The sequence below is a fragment of the Balaenoptera musculus genome, chromosome X, assembly GCF_009873245.2.
Source record: "Balaenoptera musculus isolate JJ_BM4_2016_0621 chromosome X, mBalMus1.pri.v3, whole genome shotgun sequence".
Taxonomy (NCBI): Eukaryota; Metazoa; Chordata; class Mammalia; order Artiodactyla; family Balaenopteridae; genus Balaenoptera; species Balaenoptera musculus.
This window is the reverse complement of record NC_045806.1, coordinates 62,626,509-62,646,747: the sequence shown is the minus strand read 5'-3', so window position 1 is coordinate 62,646,747 and position 20,239 is coordinate 62,626,509. Positions and strand designations below refer to the sequence as shown.

The following is a 20,239-nucleotide window of genomic DNA, read 5'->3' as shown; positions in this document are numbered from 1 at the left end:
AACCAGAGCATGTGGGATTAATGGAGAGAGCTATGAATTTAAGGCTAGGAATCTGGGCGGGTTTTTTCCCCTCATAATTCAAATGAGGAATCCATGTTGAAGGAGTTCCTCATACAAGCAGTGTAGTTACCGGTGAATGAATAAAATACTTTCAAGTAAGGCTTTCACAATGATATTGCCAGATGTCTTTAAGTGAATATTTCTCAATAATAAATAAGGCCATACTAAGGATTTAAAAGAAGTTTAATAAGTGAGTGAGTTATTTTCTTGTCAGTCATAAAACAGTGTATTTAACACTAAATTCTTGACTGTGATGGCTTTAATGAAATTCATTATTTCATACAATTAAATTACACAAGTATGTAAATGGAACTATTCTATTATATTGTAATGGAGCAAATTAAAGGAGAAGGCAGACTGCTGAAGATATAAGAATGGGGATGAAATTTGTTGTACAGTTTAGATTTACCAGTAAATTAAAGCCCTTGCTTTTTACTCTTGGAAGTATAGCCTACAAGTTATGCTCTTGCTCTTTATTATGCTTAACATGCTCATTTTACTCTCCTTTTATTTTTCTGCAGTAATGTGTGTGGCTGGTATTGGACTCGTTGTATTATTCTTCAGTTGGATGCTCTCTATTTTCAGATCTAAATATCATGGATATCCATATAGGTATGATTATTTTTCATTTATATAGTGATTATCTATACTTACAATCATTAGAGTTGATGTTGCTTTATAATTTTTTTGACTGTATCGCCAAATTACTCTAGCTTCTAAAGCAAAGAGGTAGGCTTTAATTTAGGTATGTTGCTTATAGAAATTAAAATAATTATGATACAATGAACAATAGCCTGTAATTTCTCAGGAACATCATTCAGGGTTATTCTGACTTCACCTAATTTAACCTAGAAATCTATCAAACACATAATGATTAGAACATTTTATACCCTATCTACTCATACAGTTCCTTATCTGCATACTTTACGTGTTTTTGAGGACAGAATTATTTTTCTAATGTTTTTTAAAACTTCTCACTCTACTTTTCAGGCTCTTTAGCTGGCATAAACAGAATATTTGATTAGAATCCAGTTTGTAGAGTGTATAATAAGAAAGAGTGTTTAAGAAGGTCTAATTGGCTTGAAATGTTCATAGAGATCTCTAAGGCTCAGGGAAGACATTATTCTCCTGGTTATAAGTTCTTGGTTTTATTCTGTTACTAGCCAAAATAAATGTACCAGTACACAATGGGGAATGTTGTGAGTTAGTTTTATAATCTGAGTGCCATTTACTATAATTCCTATTCTTTTAATACAACATTGTCCTGTTGTATAACCGACTATGAACACTAAAGGTAAAGTATATCAAGTGATATTTTTGAGACACATTCATTCTTCGTATTTTTAACACAAGTTTTTAGTAGGTAATTTTGAAACACTCCCTGATCAGTTCATTATATTGTAACATTCCTAAATGCATTTTGATTAGTGAACAACTTAATCTTTTGCATTTTCTGCAAACTTATTTAATTTTAAGACCAAAACCTACTAGAACTTTGATCCTTGACTTATAATCCTCCAGCTTTATACTTTTATTCTTCTGTGTATGTATATTTTAAAATAATTTATCCCCTATAGAATACTAGCTGGGATGCAAGGGTAATCTTCTGCTCCCCAGAAGCTGGGACTTCTGTTACTTATTTGATCACCGTGGTTGATTCAGTTATTAATTGGTGTCTCCAGGAGATATTTTAACTCAAAGTTATTTCTATTTCCTTTTCTCCTAAGACTACCTCAATATCTCAGTGTTTCTCACTTTTTGTGATTGATACTCAAAGTTTATTATACATGTACCCAAACGTTCTTTGATCTGAAAAAATCAAGATATTTATTAGAAGTAAAGACTACTTTTCTTTCACAGACTAATAGATTGGTATATATTTTTGTTTCAGCTTTCTGATGAGTTGAAAAGGATTCCAGAGATATGTAGACACTGGAGTAATGGAAATTGAAAAATGAAAAACGTGTGTGTGAAAAGAAGAATGCAATTTGTGTATTTTGTATTACCTCTTTTTTTCAAGTGATTAAAATAGTTAATCATTTAACCAAAGAAGATGTATAGTGCCTTAAGAAGCAATTTTCCATCAAAATCATGAAGTATTTGGGTATGATTCTCCTCTTAACCTTCCCTTCCCAGTAAACTTTGTGGAATTAAATATTTTAAAAAAAATGTTAAACTACTACTTCATTTTAGTTACAACAAGGTTCAAAACTGCTTTAGTTAACTTTTGACCATCTGATTTTTTATTATCTTATCCAAATGTGTGGGGGGCAGTTCTGATAACAACATCAAGAATCCATTCTTAACTTTTCCATCTTTGCATGGATGTGTATACTTTGCACATCTTTCCTTTTGGGCAGAGAAATCATATGTGCTATGTGTCTTCTGAAAATGGAACACCATTCTTCAGAGTACATGTCTAGACTTTAGAAAAAAAGACTAGCCAGTCCTCCTCCATCTTTCCTCCTGAAATGCAGTGCAAACTATGCTTCTTGGTAGCTGTAGACATTAAGAAGTATCTCTAAATGCAGGATTATGATTTCTGCATGAGTGTGGTATTAACTACCTGTATTTGGAAAGATTTCAGGCTCATTCTGTCTCCCTAGTTTTCCTTTATTTAAGGTGGGCCCCTTTCTAATAAAAATGTAGCTTAGTGCTAAAATCAGTGTAAATTTAAAATGGTCTAAAACGTTTCTGCAAATTAGAGCTCATCACTTATTTCATTTGTACCTAAGAGAAAAAGCTAGGTTCATCTGGTTAAGTTGATATCTGTATTACAGTTGCAACATATTTCATTAACCCTTGTGTTTAGGAAAAGGACTCCCCTAGATTGGGAAAATAAAATCATGAAATATTAAGCTGTTGCCTGTGAATAGAAAGTAAATGTTTCTTGAAAGCTGTTCTGTTTTTTGCTATTATTTTAGCCTTCATTTTCTCACTTTAAGTGGAGAACAAAGTAATCATTTGAAGAAGTTTTGAGTTTTATCTCTTTTTCTGTCAGTGAAAGTAACTGTATGTGCTAACCAAATTTCTGTGAAGAATGAAAGTTGATGGTTATCATTAGATCTAGCTATAACCTCCCCCATAGCTATAAAGAGTATCCAGAAATGCCACTATTAATGGAAATATGAGAATTCTGATAATGAAAAAAAAATTTTAAGAAATCTTAGAAGTATTATTACATTAAAATAATACTGTGACTGCCTGCTACTATTTACCATCTAATATCTCTCCCACGTGGTCTGGAAGTCTTATATAATAGAGGTTTGAAGAAAGAGATGGATATAATTGCCTAAGAAGACATGTTGTATGTGGGGGTTTTGTTTTTGTTTTTGTTAGTAGATTTGGTGGGTGAGGGGATATTTACTCTCTAGTGGAGCCTGTTTTTGTTGCTCCACTGTAAATTGTATGATTCTGGATTCCTTATCTGCTGTTCTTGTACTTCTCTCAGGCCAAGTAACTTTATGCTGTGATTCTTATGAGACTTGTGTGAATATACCCTGATTTGTACATACTAACCAGGGGAATATTACTGCCATGTAAAGTGTATAGCTCCAGATAATTTGCAACGAACATTGAAAGAATGACAGTTTTTCTGTATTTGTTTTGTCTCTTAAGAGCACATTCTTCTTCTTCTTTAAGGAGAGAAGTTGCATTCTGGCTAAAATCTGTAGAGAGCAGATTTACTACACTTAGAATAGTGTTACTTTTGTGGAAATGTTGAAATTAGCTTTCATCTGAAGTGCCTTAAGTAGACTCTTAATTAACTTTTCTAGTAATGGTTTAAATATTATTTGTTATGCATTTAAAATACTATTTAAAATGACACATTGTAGTGGCAAAGATAACCAAATGTCTGGCTGTTTGCTTTTTGATCATATCAATAAACTTTTACAATCTAAATTCTGAGTTTCTGGTTAACAACTAAGGAGAGGTGAATTTAAAACACTAAACTAGAATTGTAATATTAGGACATACCATTTTGAAATTATAGTTAAATTTCTTATTGTCCTAATGACAGTGAATTTGATAGGCCAATTTACTTAGGTATTTCTGGACTGAGACACATTCTTCCAGGATTCCATACATTATCCTTCATTAATGCTGTCACCCATTAGATTAGTCAAAACAACCAAGATAAGTAAATGAATGACTGTTTTCAATGGTTCATTACATTTTGCCCTAGTCAGTGAATGCTGTGACTAGGTAATTCCCTTTTGGCACTAATTAATTTGAAACAGTTACCCAGACAGATTATCAAGTTATATAAGACTGGGCAGCAGTACAGTTGCAAATATGGAGTAGAAACACTGGACAGGAAGTAAAGAAATCTGGCTTTTAAACAGCTTTTAGTCCTTACTTTGTTTCTGTCTAGCTATGTGACCATAGGCAAATCAGTGAACCTCTCTGGACCTGTTTCTTTATTCTAATGTGATTGCATTGGATTAAACCACCTCAGTGTTCCTTTCAGCACTACTGTTCTATGATGTAAAATATTAAAGATGTATTTCAATTTTGAATGGATATCATTTATGATATTCAGGTTTGGTGTTGAATTAGATCAATTGAAATGCAGGGTGTTTTGTAGTCAGATTTCTGAAGAAGCTACGAAATGCTTGTGGAAGCCATTATAGCTGAAAATTGTTTAGTAATATGCATTGAAATATTTTTTTAGAAAGAATACACTTGAAACAATTATGTTAACATTAGATCTTGATTTAAGTGGGTTCTGCCCAATTTTGAGCAAGGATGAGATGAACAACTGTAATAGTATGCTAATATTATAGAAAGTCAAAACCAAAGGGACCTTAGATACCATTTAGTCACTCCCTTCGTTTTGACTGCTAAAGAAAACCTGCCCTAGAGAGGTGAAGCAATTTACTGAAGGTTATTCCAAGGAAATTCCTACAGGTTTCCTATTTAGCTGCAAATTTCCTATGGATTAGGTTTCACTTCAGGATACAAATTACTCCCTGGAGAAATGGAAACCATAGTTAGTCTGTCTTGATTGCTTCCTGATATCTAGATTGCAGGGACTTAGGGAAGGGGGAATGAGGAGTTGTTGCTTATAATTAGAGTTTCAGTTTTGCAAGATGAAAAGAATTCTGGAGCTTGGTTGCACAACAGTGTGAATGAACTTAACAGTACTGAACTATACGTTTAAAAATGGTAAAGAAAGTATATTTTATGTATATTTTACCACAACTCAAAATTAAGACAAATACTATTGCCTTGGCACCAACCCCATATTAGCATATCCTTACTGACACCACTTTGTATTTGATCGTTGCCCTGAAAAGATTATAGCTGAATAGAGTATGACTCATGGTGGGAATGTTGGAGTATGGTCTTCAGGCTCTTTGGGTGGCAATTTAAGAACATGCAGATAAACCCTGCCTTCAGAATCAGTGATGAGTATATTCCTATGAGTGCTTTATAAATAATGACTTCCAGCTGAAAAAAAACAAACAAACTAAGATGTGTTGGCTCCACCAAATACCCAGACTCAGAAATGATGCATTTGGTCTGAACCTTCCAGTTTATAATGCCTGTCTGTGGCTCTGTGGCTAGCAGTTGTACCTAGAGAACTTTGGATCTGAAGTTCTTTTTATGATCTTCAAATAAAATAAATGCAATATTTTCTCTCCCTCCAAACACAGCTCGAACATTATAGCTTCCCGGAAGCTTTCCTGACCTCCCAGTTTGGGTTTTATACCCTTCCTCTCTTCTTCGGTGCATCTCTGTTATCCTATCTTGTAATTGCCCTGTCCCTCCCATAAACTGTAAATCCCTTGGGAACAGAGACATTGTCTTACTCATCTCTGTATGCTCCTTTTCTAAAATGCATGCATAGTACACACTCAGTAAATTTTCACTGACTAAAGAAAAAAAGTCTTTACTCTCAAGTTGCAGTCTTGTGGTGGAAACAAACATGTAAACAAATGCAATCCTAGTGGGAAAATATGTTTTATATCATGGATACAGAGAAGGGTTTGATCACTTTCTTGAGGTTGGGTGGGAGGGGAAGGGAGAGGTTTCTGTGATAGGAATTGAAATTTTAAAGGATGATTGATTAGTTCACAAGATACATTTTTTTAAGTACTGAAATGCCAAATTACTCTTATCAGGATAGTATCATTTTAGTACTTTTAAAAGAATCTCAAGTCAGAGTCATTTACATCCCAAATCATACCCAAAGAGTTACATGGTATGTGACAATTTCTAAATGAACAAAAATGCACTACTTTAAAAATATTCTTACCATTCTTATCCCTCTGCCTGTTTTACGAAGTCTTCTAAGGTATCTCATTTTAATGACCAATTCTCAAGTTATTAGTAACTCTGAACATCTTTTCTCTTATTTCTTAGTCATTTGTATATCCCTTAGAACCAATTTGGGCCTTCGTCTAATTCCAAAGGTCTTCCATAGTCTTCTTAGAATTGAGATAGAGAAACTTTATGGAAACAGAAAGAGAAGATAGGGACTTCCCTGTGGCGCAGTGGTTAAGAATTCGCCTGCCAATGCAGGGGACACGGGTTCAATCCCTGGCCCGGGAAGATCCCACATGCCACGGAGCAACTAAGCCTGTGCACCACAACTACTGAGCCTGCGCTCTAGAGCTCGCGCACCAGAACTACTGAGCCTGCTTGCTGCAACTACTGAAGCCCGTGCGCCTAGAGCCTGTGCTACACAAAAGAGAAGACACTGCAATGACGAGCCCATACACTGCAACAAAGAGTAGCCCCAGCTGGCTGCAACTAGAGAAAGCCTGTGTGCAGCAACGAAGACCCAACACAGCCAAAAACTTTAAAAAAAGAAAGAAAGAAAGAAAGAAAGCAAAAGAGAGAAGATAGTAGGGAAATTTGAGGTGAAAAAGAAAAAAGATGGAGGCAGGTTTCCAGGACCCCTGAAACCCAACTACTTCTCTTCCTCCATGGTTAGATTTCCTCCTCTTACCTCTCTTTCTTTCCCTCAAAGGTCAAATTCATTCTCACAAGTCTGACCCCTCCTCACCTCTTTTAATCAAGATTTTCTTCCTTATTCATTCTATTTGGAAAGACTCAAGCCAGACATACAAGGGATCCTTAATCCTAGTTCCTGGTCCTTTTACAGGTGTAACAACATCTGAGGACATGTAGATGACTATGACAATTTTATCTCAGATTTTAATAAAATACCAATATTTTGATAATATACAAAATACTAAAATATCAGTACAACCACTTTGCTCTAGTATCATACATATTATTGACAGATTCAAGTTCAAACAGCTTAGCAGAAGAAAGGAAGATGGAATTCCCTGATAGTGACTAGCTAGTTCTATCAAATGTTAATTCAAATTAAGATAGTATCAGGAATAAATGTAATAAAAGATGTGCAAGACCTATTGACTGGAAACTACAAAACATTGTTGAGAGAAATTAAAGAACACAAATAGGGACTTCCCTGGCAGTCCAGTGGTTAAGACTCCGCACTTCCACTGCAGGGGGCACATGTTTGATCCCTGGTCAGGGAACCCAGATCCCACATGCCACGTGGCATGGCTAAAATAAATGAATAAAGAACACAAATAAGGGATATACCCTGTTCACAGATTTTAAAATTCAATGTTCAGCTATACTCCAATAAAAATTCTTAAAAAATTTTTTTAAACTTTTAAGGAAAAGAATTCTTTCAGTTGAAATGTGTCTGAACTTTGAACAATAATAACCCTTTACAAGTTACTTCCTACAATTATAACACTAAGTAACATCAAAAATGAAATATGCTAAACTTTCTCAAAAAAAAATAAAAATACAATTTAATGTTGTAAAGCTCTCAATTTTCATATCAACTCCAATAAAAATTATAGCATATTTTTGTGTGTGTGTGAAGGTTGAAATTTATATGGAAATGCGAAGGGCCAAAAATAGCTAAGATAAATATTACTCAGTCATAAAAAAGGACGAAATAATGGCATTTACAGTGACATGGATGGACCTAGAGACTGTCATACTGAGTGAAGTAAGTCAGAGGAAGACTAATATCGCATGATATCACTTATATGTGGAATCAAATAAAAGGTACAAATGAACCTATTTACAAATCAGAAATAGAATCACAGATGTAGAAGACAAACTTACAGTTACCAAGGGGAAAAGGGGGAGGGGAGGGATAAATTGGGAGATTGGGATTGACATATACACACTACTATATATAAAATAGATAACTAATAAGAACCTACTGTATAGCACAGGGAACTCTACTCAGTACTCTGTAATGACCTATATGGGAATAGAATCTAAAAAAGAGTGGATATATGTATAACTGATTCACTTTGCTGTACAGCAGAAACTAACACAACACTGTAAATCAACTATACTCTACTAAAAATTAATTAAAAATAAAATGTTGCATAACAATCAAAAAACAAAACAAAACAAACAAAAAAATAGCTAAGATAGAAAAATGACAGAGTAAACAGTTCAGAGGGCCCATCCCTCCGCAGAAACACTGAAAAAGATAAGTAAAGACTGCCAGAATCAACTCTGTTGTAACTCTGGAAAATAGGCAAAGGTTTGAAACAACCAAGTGAATACTAAATCAGAAAAAGTTTCCTTAAGAAAAAGGAAACTTAAGCATGGTAGGAGAACTTTGTGGTGTTTTAGCCTCGCCCTGTCCCCCCATGTTGGTGTGGCAGAGTTTTGAAGATGGCATTCTGTGTTCCCAGTTTGGGTAGCTGGTCCCAAAGAGAGCAGAGCAGACCTTGTTTCCAAGAAATTGTGTTTGTCTGTTTTGACCTGTCTGTGGGTTCCCTAAGAAATGACACAAGAGGCTTGCCTTAGTTTTGCCCAGCTCAGAAATCATTCAGGACAGAAAAGCAGCTATCCTCAAAAATGTTAAAAGACAAAGCCACTGCTGCCTGAGGCAAAACATTGCTGTTGTGGCAATCAATAGATGTGTCAAAAGTCTAGGAGCAAAAACTGAGAAGAGACTTACTTTGGGAAACAAAAGCTTTATATACCCATAACAGGATGCATGCTCAGAATAGACTTAATAGTACTCTAAGCTTTTACCTCTGACTAATCTTTATGCTCAGTGCAAGCAGGAAGTGAAAGCTAAGGCAGAGTTGTAAACAGACTGGCTAAGTGTTGAAGGACTGTACCAAGACAGGGCCAATCTGCAAAGATTGAAAGGGGTTTTGGTTTTGGTTTTTTTGCCTCCAGGTGTTTAAGGAAATCACTCTCATATCACTAGATGACTACTCAGCTAGTGAAACAGAGACTTCAATGTCGACATATGACAAAGAACACAGTCTTTACACAAATAGTTTAAGAAGTTCACTAAGCAAAAACTATAACCTACAACATGCAGAAACAACAACTAATGGGAAAGTAGGAGAATATGATTTCCAGAGTTACCACATTATAATATTCAAAATGTCCAGTTTTCAACAAAAAATGATGCGGCACATGAAGGAATAAGAAAATATCACCCATTCACAGTGGAAAAATAGAAATTAACAGAAACTATACCTCAGGAAGCCCAGACATTGGACTTACTAGAAAAAGATTTTAAATCAGCTATTTAAAATATGTTCAGAGAGCTAAAGGAAATCATATCCAAAAAATAAAGGAAACGAGGTAAACTATGTATCACCAAACAGAGGATATCAATAAAGAAAGAGAATAACAACAGAATGGTAATTATGTGGGTAAAGGATGTGTTAAGTAACCCTATTGTGGTAAACATTTCACAATATATATGTGTATGAAATCATCATGTTGTGCACCTTAAACTTACACAATGTTATCTGTCAATTATATCTCAATAAAGCTGGAAAAAAGTAAAACACATTACTCATGGGGAGAAAAAAGATATAAAAAAATAGAAATTCTTGATCTGAAAGATACATTAGTGAAAAAAATTTACTAGAGGGCTTCAAAAAACATATTTGAGCAGACAGAAGAAATGAATAGGGAGCATGAATATGAGTTGATTACAATTATCCAATTGGAGAAGCAGGAAAAAAAAAAGAATGAAGAAAATTAACAGAACCTAAGAGACCTGGGGGACAGCATCAAACACACCAATATACAAATAATGAGAGTCCCAGCAGAAGAGGAGAGAGAGAAAAGGCAGAAAGAAAAAATGAAGAAATAATGGCTGAAACCTTCCCAAATTTGGTGGAAGACATGAGTCTACACATCAAGAAGCTCACTGAACTCTAAGTAAAATAAACACGGAGATCCACACACCAAGACAGACAGACAGAGAATCTTGAAAGTACCAAGACAAAAATGATTTTTCACTTAGAAGAGATGCTCAGTAAGACTAACAGAAAGGAATACACTCCAAAAAATCAATTAAACACAAAAGTAAGCAGTAATGGAGGAACCGAAGAACAGAGTATATATGACATATAGAAATCAAATAGCAAAATAGCAGAAGTAAGTCCTTCCTTATCATTAATTACTTAAATGTAAATGGGTTATATTCTCCAATAAGAAGACAGAGAACGGCAAAATGGATTTTTAAAAAACCCCACCATCTAACTATAGGCTGTCTACAAGAGACTCACTTTCATTTTTTTCTTTTTTCTTTATTGAAGTATAGTTGCTGTACAATATTATATAAGTTACAGGTGTACAATACAGTGATTCACACTTTTCAAAGGTTATACTCCATTTATAGCTCTTGTAAAATATTTGCTATATTCCCCATGTTGTACAATATATCTTTGTAGCTTATTTTATTTATTTATTTATTTATTTTATTATTTAGTTTTGGCTGCATTGGGTCTTTGTTGCTGCACGCAGGCTTTCTCTAGTTGCGGCGAGTGGGAGCTCCTCTTCATTGCAGTGTGCAGGCTTCTCTTTGCGGTGGCTTCTCTTGTTGTGGAGCACAGGCTCTAGGCGTGTGGACTTCAGTAGTTTTGGTGTGCAGGCTCAGTAGTTGTGGCTTGTGGGCTCTAGAGGGCAGGCTCAGTAGTTGTGGCACACGGGCTTAGTTGCTCCGTGGCATGTGGGATCTTCCCGGACCAGGGCTCAAACCCATGTCTCCTGCATTGGCAGGCGGATTCTTAACCACTATGCCACCAGGGAAGTCCCCTGTAGCTTATTTGATACCTAATAGTTTGTACCTCTTAATCCCCTAACGCTGTATTGTCCCTCCCCACTTCTTTCTCCCCATTGGTAACCACCTGTTTGTTCTCTATATCTGTGAGAAGAGACTCACTTTAGATGTAGACACAAATAGATAAAAAATGAAAGGATGGGGCTTCCCTGGTGGCGCAGTGGTTGAGAATCTGCCTGCTAATGCAGGGGACACGGGTTCGAGCCCTGGTCTGGGAAGATCCCACATGCCGTGGAGCGGCTGGGCCCGTGAGCCACAGCTGCTGAGCCTGCGCGTCTGGAGCCTGTGCCCCGCAACGGGAGGGGCCGCGATGGTGAAAGGCCCGCGCACCGCGATGAAGAGTGGCCCCCGCTTGCCGCAACTGGAGAAAGCCCTCGCACGAACCGAAGACCCAGCACAGCCAAAAATAAATAAATAAATAAAAATAAAAGTAGCTATAAAAAAAAAAAATTAAAAAAAAAAAAATGAAAGGATGGAAAAAGATAGTCCATGTAAACAGTAACCAAAGAGAGCTAGGGTATCTATACTAATATCAGAAAAAATAGACTTTAAGTCAAAAATTGTTACAAAAGACAATAAAGACATTATATATTGATAAAAGGGTCAATCCACCAAGGGAATATGATAATTATAAACATATGCACCTAACAATATTGCCGCAAAATATATGAAGAAAATATTGATAGACTTGATGGGAGAAATAGTAAACAATTCTACAATAATAGTTGGAGACTTCAGTACTCCACTTTTAATAATGAGTAGAACAACCAGAAAGAAGATCATTAAGGAAACAGAGTCCTTGGACAACACTATAAACCAACTAGACTGACAGACTTACACAGAACACTTCACCTAACAAAGGCAGAATTCACACTTTTATCATATGCACATGGAACATTCTCCAGGTTAGACTATATATTAGACCACAAACAAGGATCAGTAAATTTTAAAAGACTGAAATCATACTAAATATCTTCCATGATTACAGTGGAACAAAACCAGAAATCAATAACAAGAAAATTTGGAAAATTCATAAATATGTGGAAATTAAACAGTATAATCTTAAACAATCAATGGGTCAAAGAAGAAACCACAAAGGAAATTAGAAAATATTTTGAGATGCGTGAAAACAAGAATATATCATACAAAAACACAGAATGTAGTGAAAGCATTGCTCAGGGAAAATTATACCTGTAAATGTCTACATTAAAAAGAAGAAAAATCTCAAATCAATAACCTAACATTACAGCTTAACTAGGAAAGAAGAAACTATAGGTATAGAAGAAACTAGATATAGAAGATATGTAGAAGAAATTACACCCAAAGCTAGCAGACGGAAGGAAATACTAAAGATTAGATTAGAATGGAGATACACAAAATAGAGAATAGAAAAACAACAGAGAAAATCAACAAATGAAATATTGGCTTTTTGAAAATACCAACAAATTATTAGGTTGCCTTAGGTTTAGACTCTTCAAAAAATATTGCATAATTTATTCAACTCCCACTGGTTTATGAGAAGGAAACATTATTTCATTTGGAGCTATAAGATTAATCTTGTTTGGTGTACTTTTTAAAACTGAGGTATACTTGACATACAATATATTAGTTTCAGGTGTACAATATAATGATTCGATATTTGTGGATGTTGCAAAATGATCACCACAATAAGTCTAGTTAATATCCATCAACATATGTAGTTACCATTTCTTTTCATGTGATGAGAACTTTTAAGATTTATTCTTAGCAAGTTTCAAATATGCAATGCAGTATTATTAACTATAGTCACCATGGTGTACATTATATCCCCATGACTTATTTATTTTATGACTGGAAGTTTGTACCTGGTTTACTTTTAAATATTCTGTTCTCCCCCATAATTTTCATAAAGTGAATGGAGAGGTCGTTTTAATATATCTTTTATGTTAAAAAACCTAAACAGACCTATGAGGAAAAGTGAATTATTTTATGATTTTTAATTATATTCATTTTAAATGGACTTTATTTTTCGAGCAGTTTTAGTTTTACAGGAAAATTGAGCAGAGAGTACAGATCTTTCTCATATGCTGCCTAACCCCCCCTCCAGTTTTCTCTATTATTTTTATTTATTTATTTATTTATTTATTTATTGGCTGCATTGGTTCTTCGTTGCTGCGCGTGGGCTTTCTCTAGTTTTGGCGAGTGGGGGCTACTCTTTGTTGCGGTGTGTGGGCTTCTTATTTCAGTGGCTTCTCTTGTTGTGGAGCACAGGCTCTGGGCACGTGGGCTCTAGAGCGCAGGCTCAGTAGTTGTGGAGCAGGGGCTTAGTTGCTCCACAGCATGTGGGATCTTCCCTGACCAGGGCTGGAACCCGTGTCCCCTGCATTGGCAGGCGGACTCTTAACCACTGCGCCATCAGGGAAGCCCGTGTCAGGTCTTAGTTGCGGCATGCAGGATCTTTTTGTTGCAGCACTTGGGCTCTCTTGTTGAGGTGCGTGAACTCAGTAGCTGTGGCGCGCAGGCTTAGTTGCCCGGTGGCATGTGGGATCTTAGTTCCCTGACCAGGGATCGAACCCGCATCCCCTGCATTGGAAGGCGGATTCTTAACCACTGGACCATCAGGGAAGTCCCTCCCCTATTATTAATTACTTGAATTAGTGTGGTATATTTGTGACAATTGATGAACCTACATTGATACCTCATTATCACCCAGAATCCATAGTTTACATTAGGGTTCACTCTTGGTGTTGTACATTCTCTGGGTTTGGACAAATGTATAATGACAAATATCTACTATTATAGTACCATACTGAATAGTTTCACTGCTGTAAAAATCCTCTGTGCTCTTCTTCTTCATCAATCCCTCCCCCAACAACCCCTAACAACCACTGATCTTTTTATTGTCTCCATAGATTTGCCTTTTTCAGAATATCAGATAGTTGGAATCATACAGTATATAGCTTTTTAGATTGGCTTCTTTCCCTTAGTAATAGGCATTTAAGTTTCCTCCATGTATTTTCATGGCTTGATATCTAATTTCTTTTAGGACTGAATAACATATCACTGTCTGGCTGCACTACAGTTTACTTATCCATTCAACCTACTGAAGGACATCTTGGTTGCTTCCAGGTTTTGGAAACTATGAATAAAGTTGGTATAAACATCTGTGTGCAGGTTTTGGTGTGGATGTCATTTTCCAATTCATTCGTGCATTCATTCCTGCAAGTGTGGGATCATATGGTAAAAGTATGTTTAGCCTTAGGTTTGGTAAGAAACTTTCCAAAGTGTCTGTACCATTTTCCATTCCTATCAGCAATGAATGAGAGTTCCTGTTGTTGCATGTTCTCATTGGCGTTTGTTGTTGTCAGTGTTTTGGATTAGCCATTCTAATAGTTGTGTAGTGGTATATCATTGTTCTTTTAATTTGCAATTGCCCAGTGACATATAATGTTGAGCATTTTTTCATAAGCTTATTTGCTATCAGTATATCTTCTTTGATGAGGTGTGTCTTTGGTTCTTTTGCCCAAGAAGAACCCAATCTTAAAACTGGGCCTTTGTTTTCTTATTGTTGAGTTGTAAGAGTTCTTTGTGTATTTTGGACATCAGTCCTTTAACAGATATGTTTTGCAAAGATTTTCTCCCAATCTGTGGCTAATCTTTTCATTATCTTAGCAGTGTCTTTTGCTAGCACCATTTGTTGAAGACCGTCCTTTCCCCGTTGAATTGCCTTTGGTCCTTTGCCACAGATCAATTGACTCTGTTTGTGTGGGATTATTTCTGGCCTCTCTGTTCTTCCATTGATTTATTTGTCTGTTCTTTCACCAATATCACACTGTCTTAATTTTAAATTCACATTCATTTTTTGAACAGGAAACACACCCAACATGTATTTATAAAATATAAAAGGTGCAAAGAGTATATAGTGTAGTGAAGTTTCCTCCTGCCCTGGTCCCCCCGCTCCCAGGTTATCTTCTCCAGGTAATCACTATTATTAAATATAATTTTCATTCTTTCAGAGTTATTTTACTTCTTATCCTCTCTCTTTCTCATTCTCACTCTCACTCTGGCTCTTACTCTTGCTCTTGCTCTCTCCCCAACACAAATATTACAATACAGTGTTATGCAACTTGCTTTTTTTTCCATTTAACAATATAACTAGAAAAACATCTCATATATGTACATCTATGCCTGCCTTTTTAAAAAAGTTTTTATTTGGTAAAAAAAGCATGTAATATTAAATTTACCATTTTAACCATTTTAAGTGTACAGTTCAGCAGTGTTATGTATATTTAGATTGTTGTGATCTCTAGGACTATTTAATCTTGAAAAATTGAAACTTTATACCCATTAAAAACTAATGCCCTCTCCTTTACCCATCTCCCCAGCCCTTGTCAACCACCTTTCTACTTTCCATTTATAGGATTTTGACTATTTAAAATACTTCATATGAGTGGAATCATACAGTATTTGTCCTTTTGTGAGTGACATTTTGCTTAGCATAATATCCTCAAGGTTCATCCATGTTGTAGTGTACGAAAGGGTTTCCTTCTTTTTTAAGGCTGCATAATATTCCATTTTCTTTATTTGTTCATCTGCCAATGGCCATTTGGGTTGCTTCCACCTCCTGACTATTGTGAATAATGCTACAATGAACATCAGTGGGCAATTATCTCTTCGAGACCCTGCTTTCAATTCTCTTGGTTATATACCCAGAAGTGGAATTGTTGGATTGTATGGTAATTCTCTTTTTAACTTTTTGAGGAACCTCCATACTGTTTTCAATAGCAGCTTCACCATTTTATATTCCCAGCAACAGTGCACAAGGATTCCCTTTTTACTGTGTCCTTGCCAGCATTTCTTTTTTTAAAAAAATTAATTAATTTATTTATTTTTGGTTGCCTTGGGTCTTCGTTGCTGTACACGGGCCTTCTCTAGTTGCCACAAGCGGGGGCTACTCTTCATTGTGGTGCTCAGGCTCCTCATTGCGGTGGCTTCTCTTCTTGCAGAGCATGGGCTCTAGGCATGCGGGCTTCAGTAGTTGTGGCACACGGGCTCAGTAGTTGTGGCACACGGGATCTTCCCAGACAAGGGCTCGAACCCGTGTCCCCTGCATTGGCAGGCAGATTCTTAACCACTGTGCCACCAGGGAAGTCCCTTGCCAGCATTTGTTATCTCTTGTCTTTCTGATGATAGTCATTCCAACAGCCTGAAATAATACCTCATTGAGATTTTGATTTGAATTTCTCTTATGATTAGTGGCATTGAGCATCTTTTCATATGTTTGTTGGCCATTCGTATATCTTCTTTAGAGAACTGCCTATTCAATTCCTTTGTCCATTTTTTATTCTTTATTTGTCACTGCTGTTAATTGTAGAAGTTCCTTATATATTCTGGATATTAACCCCTTATCACATATAGGATTTGCAAATATTTTCTCCCATTCTGTAAGTTGCCTTTTTACACTGTTGATAGTTTCCTTTGATGTGCATAAGTTTTAAAATCTGATATAGTCCCATTTATCTTTTTTAGTTTCATTGCTTGTGCTTTTGCTGTCACATCCAAGAAACCAGTTGCCAAATTAAATGACCTAAAGCTTTCCCCCTATGTTTTCTTCTAGGAATGTTACAGGTTTAGGTCTTTAAGCCATTTTGAGGTAATCTTTGTATATGGTATAAGTTAAGGGTACTACTTCACTCTTTTGCAGCTGGATATCCTATTTTCCCAACACCATTTATTGAAGAGACTATCCTTTCCCCATTGTGTAGTCTTGGCACCTTAGTTGAAAATCATTTGGCCATATATGCAAGGGTTTACTTCTGGGCTCTCTTTTCTGTTCCATTTTCTATATATTATGCCAATACCACACAGCCTTGATTACTGTTGCTTGGTAGTATATTTTGAAATCGGGAAGAGTATGGTCTCCACTTTTGCACTTCTTTTTCAAGACTGAGTTGGCTATTAAGGTCCCTTGAGCTTTCATGTTAATTTTGGGATTTTTTTCTATTTCTGCAAAGAATGCCACTGGGATTTTAATACAGACTTCATTAAATCTGTAGGTCTTTTTAGCTAGTAGGACATTTTAACAACAGTCAGTCTTGCAGTCCATGAGCATGAGATGTCTTTCTATTCTTTTTGTCTTTCTCTGATTTCTTTTAGCAATGCTTTATAGACTTCAGTGTGCAAGTCTTTCACGGCCTTTGTTAAGTTTATTCTTAAGTATTTTATCCGTTTTGATGATATAGAAAATGAGATTGTTTTCTTAATTTCCTTTTTGGATTGGTTGTTGTTAGTGCATAGAAACACAAGTGATTTTTGAAAAATTTTTATATTAAGGACTTATGTGGTATTATGTTATATGGATAGCATAGTTTATTTCACCAGTCCTCTATTGAGGAACATCTATGTTGTTTCTAAATCTTTGATGTTACAATGTTGCAATGAATAGTCTTGTGGACAACTCATTTTTCACATGTAGAGTTTATCTGTTAGATAAATTCTTAGAAGTTAAATTTCTGGATTAAAGGATATATACGTTCAAAAATTTCATGGTTATCACCAAAGCTTTATGATTTTGACATAAGATAGTCAGAATTTGTGATGCTGTTTATTTAAAATTATGAGAGTATCTATTTTTTCATCTAACTTGCACTTTTAAAGGTAATTTACCTTGTCTTTCTTCCAAAACAAATAAGTAGATTTGCAAATCACACATTTATGGTCAAGAGTCCAAGAAAGGGGTCTATGTTGATTTCTGTGGCAACTTGATGAAAAATGTGAAAGTGATGTGTACTAGTGAATTTTTTCTAAAATACAGCTGAAGGAAAGTCTTTGAAAATTATATGTTGAAAGTGATCCCCCTATAAATACATCAGTAAAACTTTGTTAGTCATCCTTTAATAGCAAAGATATTCTGTTTATGATTCACAAATACTGAGTTATTTTATATTTTTAAAATTCTGTGATTATAATTTTGTTATTAAGATGTTTTTCTATTTGTGGAATTTGCCATTTAAAGCTGCTTAGTGTTGAGTCTTGTCTCCAAGAGCTCGTTTGAAAGTTGTGTGACGTCTTCTAACAGAGTGGATCTCCTTTCAAATTAACTGCATTTACTAACAAGGAAAACATAACTTCTGTAAATTGTATGTTTAAGTAATATTTAATGTATAAAAGACAAGAAGAAAATCAGTATTCCAGATACAGAAGGCTGGTTTCTACAGTTGGCAATGGTACTTCTGTATCTGAAAGATGACTTGAAATGTGTACAGGCTTCTCTTGATTAAAAAGTTGCCCGAGTCTATCAGATTATCAAAGTGTTCCATTCAAAAAATGCTCATCGCTTGCTATTCCAGTAGAAAGCAGCAACCTTGTCACCTAAACACAACAGGAGCTCTTGCAGATTTCAGGAAAAAGCGAGTAGAATGAACTTTATTTATGGCAGAATAAATTTAGAAACAAAACTTGAAACTATTTGATTTTAGAGAACTGATTTGTGACTTGCAGAGATTACCAATAGACAATTAAATTATAGAACGTGAAAACTGGACAGGCTTTTATTCTATTTTTATTTATTTACTCTGGCCACGCTGCACAGCTTGTGGGATCTTAGTTCCTCGACCAGGGATCGAACCCTGGCCCTCGGCAGCGAAAGCGCAGAGCCCTAATCACTGGACGGCCAGGGAATTCCCTGGAAAGGCTTTTAGAGATGATACAGCCAAACCTCTGTAACGAGGTGGAAATAGACCTAGACTGGTTAGTTTGTGAGCCAAACATCACATCAGACTGGGGAAATGGTCCACGTGTGTGTTCCAAGTGGCAATTTATTCAATATTGAAAAAATTGTGTGCAGATCTCAAGTTGGTCTTATGTTTTATATTTATAATACATATATATATTTGTAAGCATGCTGGAATGATTAATATTATATATAAATCATCTAGGAAAGTAAAGAACTTGATGATAACCTGGAATATAGGAAAGAAAATGTATAGGATGGCCACATAGATTAGTGGTTAAGAGTGTGGTGTCTGATCGGAATCTTGGCTCCACTACTGTGGGACTTTGTGTTTTGGTTTCCTCGTCTAGAAAATGTAGGTAACAAGCGGCTGTCTGACTCAAAGAGTATAAGGATTACATGAGACAATCTGGATAAAGGATTAGTATAGTGCTGGGTATATAGTAAACTCTCAATAAATGTAAATTGCTGTTCTTGTTTTGTCAGTATGTCAAAGAAAAGAGGACGGATTAAAAAGCATTTTCAGAATAAAGTCAAAATACGTCACTAGCACTTTCAGGTCAATGGGACTGAATTGGACCCCCCATGAAAAGGTGGAGGGGATCAAATGACGTAGACCGCCTTAGCAACAGGCCCCCAAAGAAGGTGAATTTCTGTAACCAATAGGCATCTGCGCTGCGGAGAAGGCAGCCAATGGATGATGGAAAGACGAAGAGGGAGGGCGCGCCAATTCTGTTGCCTGAGCCTCGGCCCAACAAAATGGCGGCGGCGGCGGCGTCGCTTTGTTTCCGCGGCTCCTGCGGAGGTGGCAGCGGTGGCGGCCTTTGAGCTGTGGGGAGGATCCAGCGCCAGCTGTAGTGACGACTAAGAGTCCAGTGCATTTCTATCGTAACTGGGCACCGGGGAGCGCAGAGTGGCGCCCTACGGTCGCTGAAGCCGACAAGGCATTGAAGCGAAAACATGACTGCTGAGCCCATGAGGTAAAACACAACCCCGTCTCACGGATCCCAGTGGTTTCGGCCTACGCGCCTTCTGAGCCGGGTGTTTGGGAAAGCTTTGGCTTGGTGGGTTAGGCCTGTGTTTCGCTGAGCGGAAAGAGGCATCGTTTTCTCCTTAGGTGAGGAGGGTTTCGGGGTTTCGGCGGTAGGCTCCAACCCGGGGTGGGGGTGGGGGGGGCGCGGCCTGGCGTGTCGGGCGCTTTCTCCAGCCTCCCCGAACCGCGGAGCTTAGTTGGCCTCCTCTGTTTATTCTTCGGTGCTTGTGGAATTGAGACCCTGAAGTGGGAGGCGGTTTTTCGTATCCTGGTCTTTCTTCCTAATCTTTGGGCCTAGAGACTGCGCGGGGAAGAAGGA

General features: G+C 36.5%; 2 protein-coding genes across 10 annotated transcripts in view; both read left to right on the top strand.

Moving 5' to 3' along the window:
• The window catches only part of MAGT1 (magnesium transporter 1), a 50,811-nt gene extending 46,372 nt beyond the window's left edge, over positions 1–4,439 (top strand). The window contains exons 9-10 of the mRNA XM_036840132.1: positions 582–672; positions 1,952–4,439. Coding sequence (XP_036696027.1) covers positions 582–672; positions 1,952–1,967 — 107 coding nt within the window. The 3' untranslated portion in view covers positions 1,968–4,439. The remainder of the gene's footprint in view (positions 1–581; positions 673–1,951) is intronic.
• A 15,167-nt stretch (positions 4,440–19,606) lies between these two features.
• ATRX (ATRX chromatin remodeler) overlaps positions 19,607–20,239 on the top strand; it is a 241,231-nt gene continuing 240,598 nt past the window's right edge. For 5 of the 9 annotated variants that reach the window (XM_036839558.1, XM_036839562.1, XM_036839563.1 and 2 more), the window contains exon 1: positions 19,642–19,867. In XM_036839558.1, coding sequence (XP_036695453.1) covers positions 19,848–19,867 — 20 coding nt within the window. In that variant the 5' untranslated portion in view covers positions 19,642–19,847. Of the gene's footprint in view, positions 19,868–19,987; positions 20,005–20,239 lie in introns of those variants that run through there. The other 4 variants (XM_036839559.1, XM_036839556.1, XM_036839560.1 and 1 more) reach the window with 3 other exon arrangements.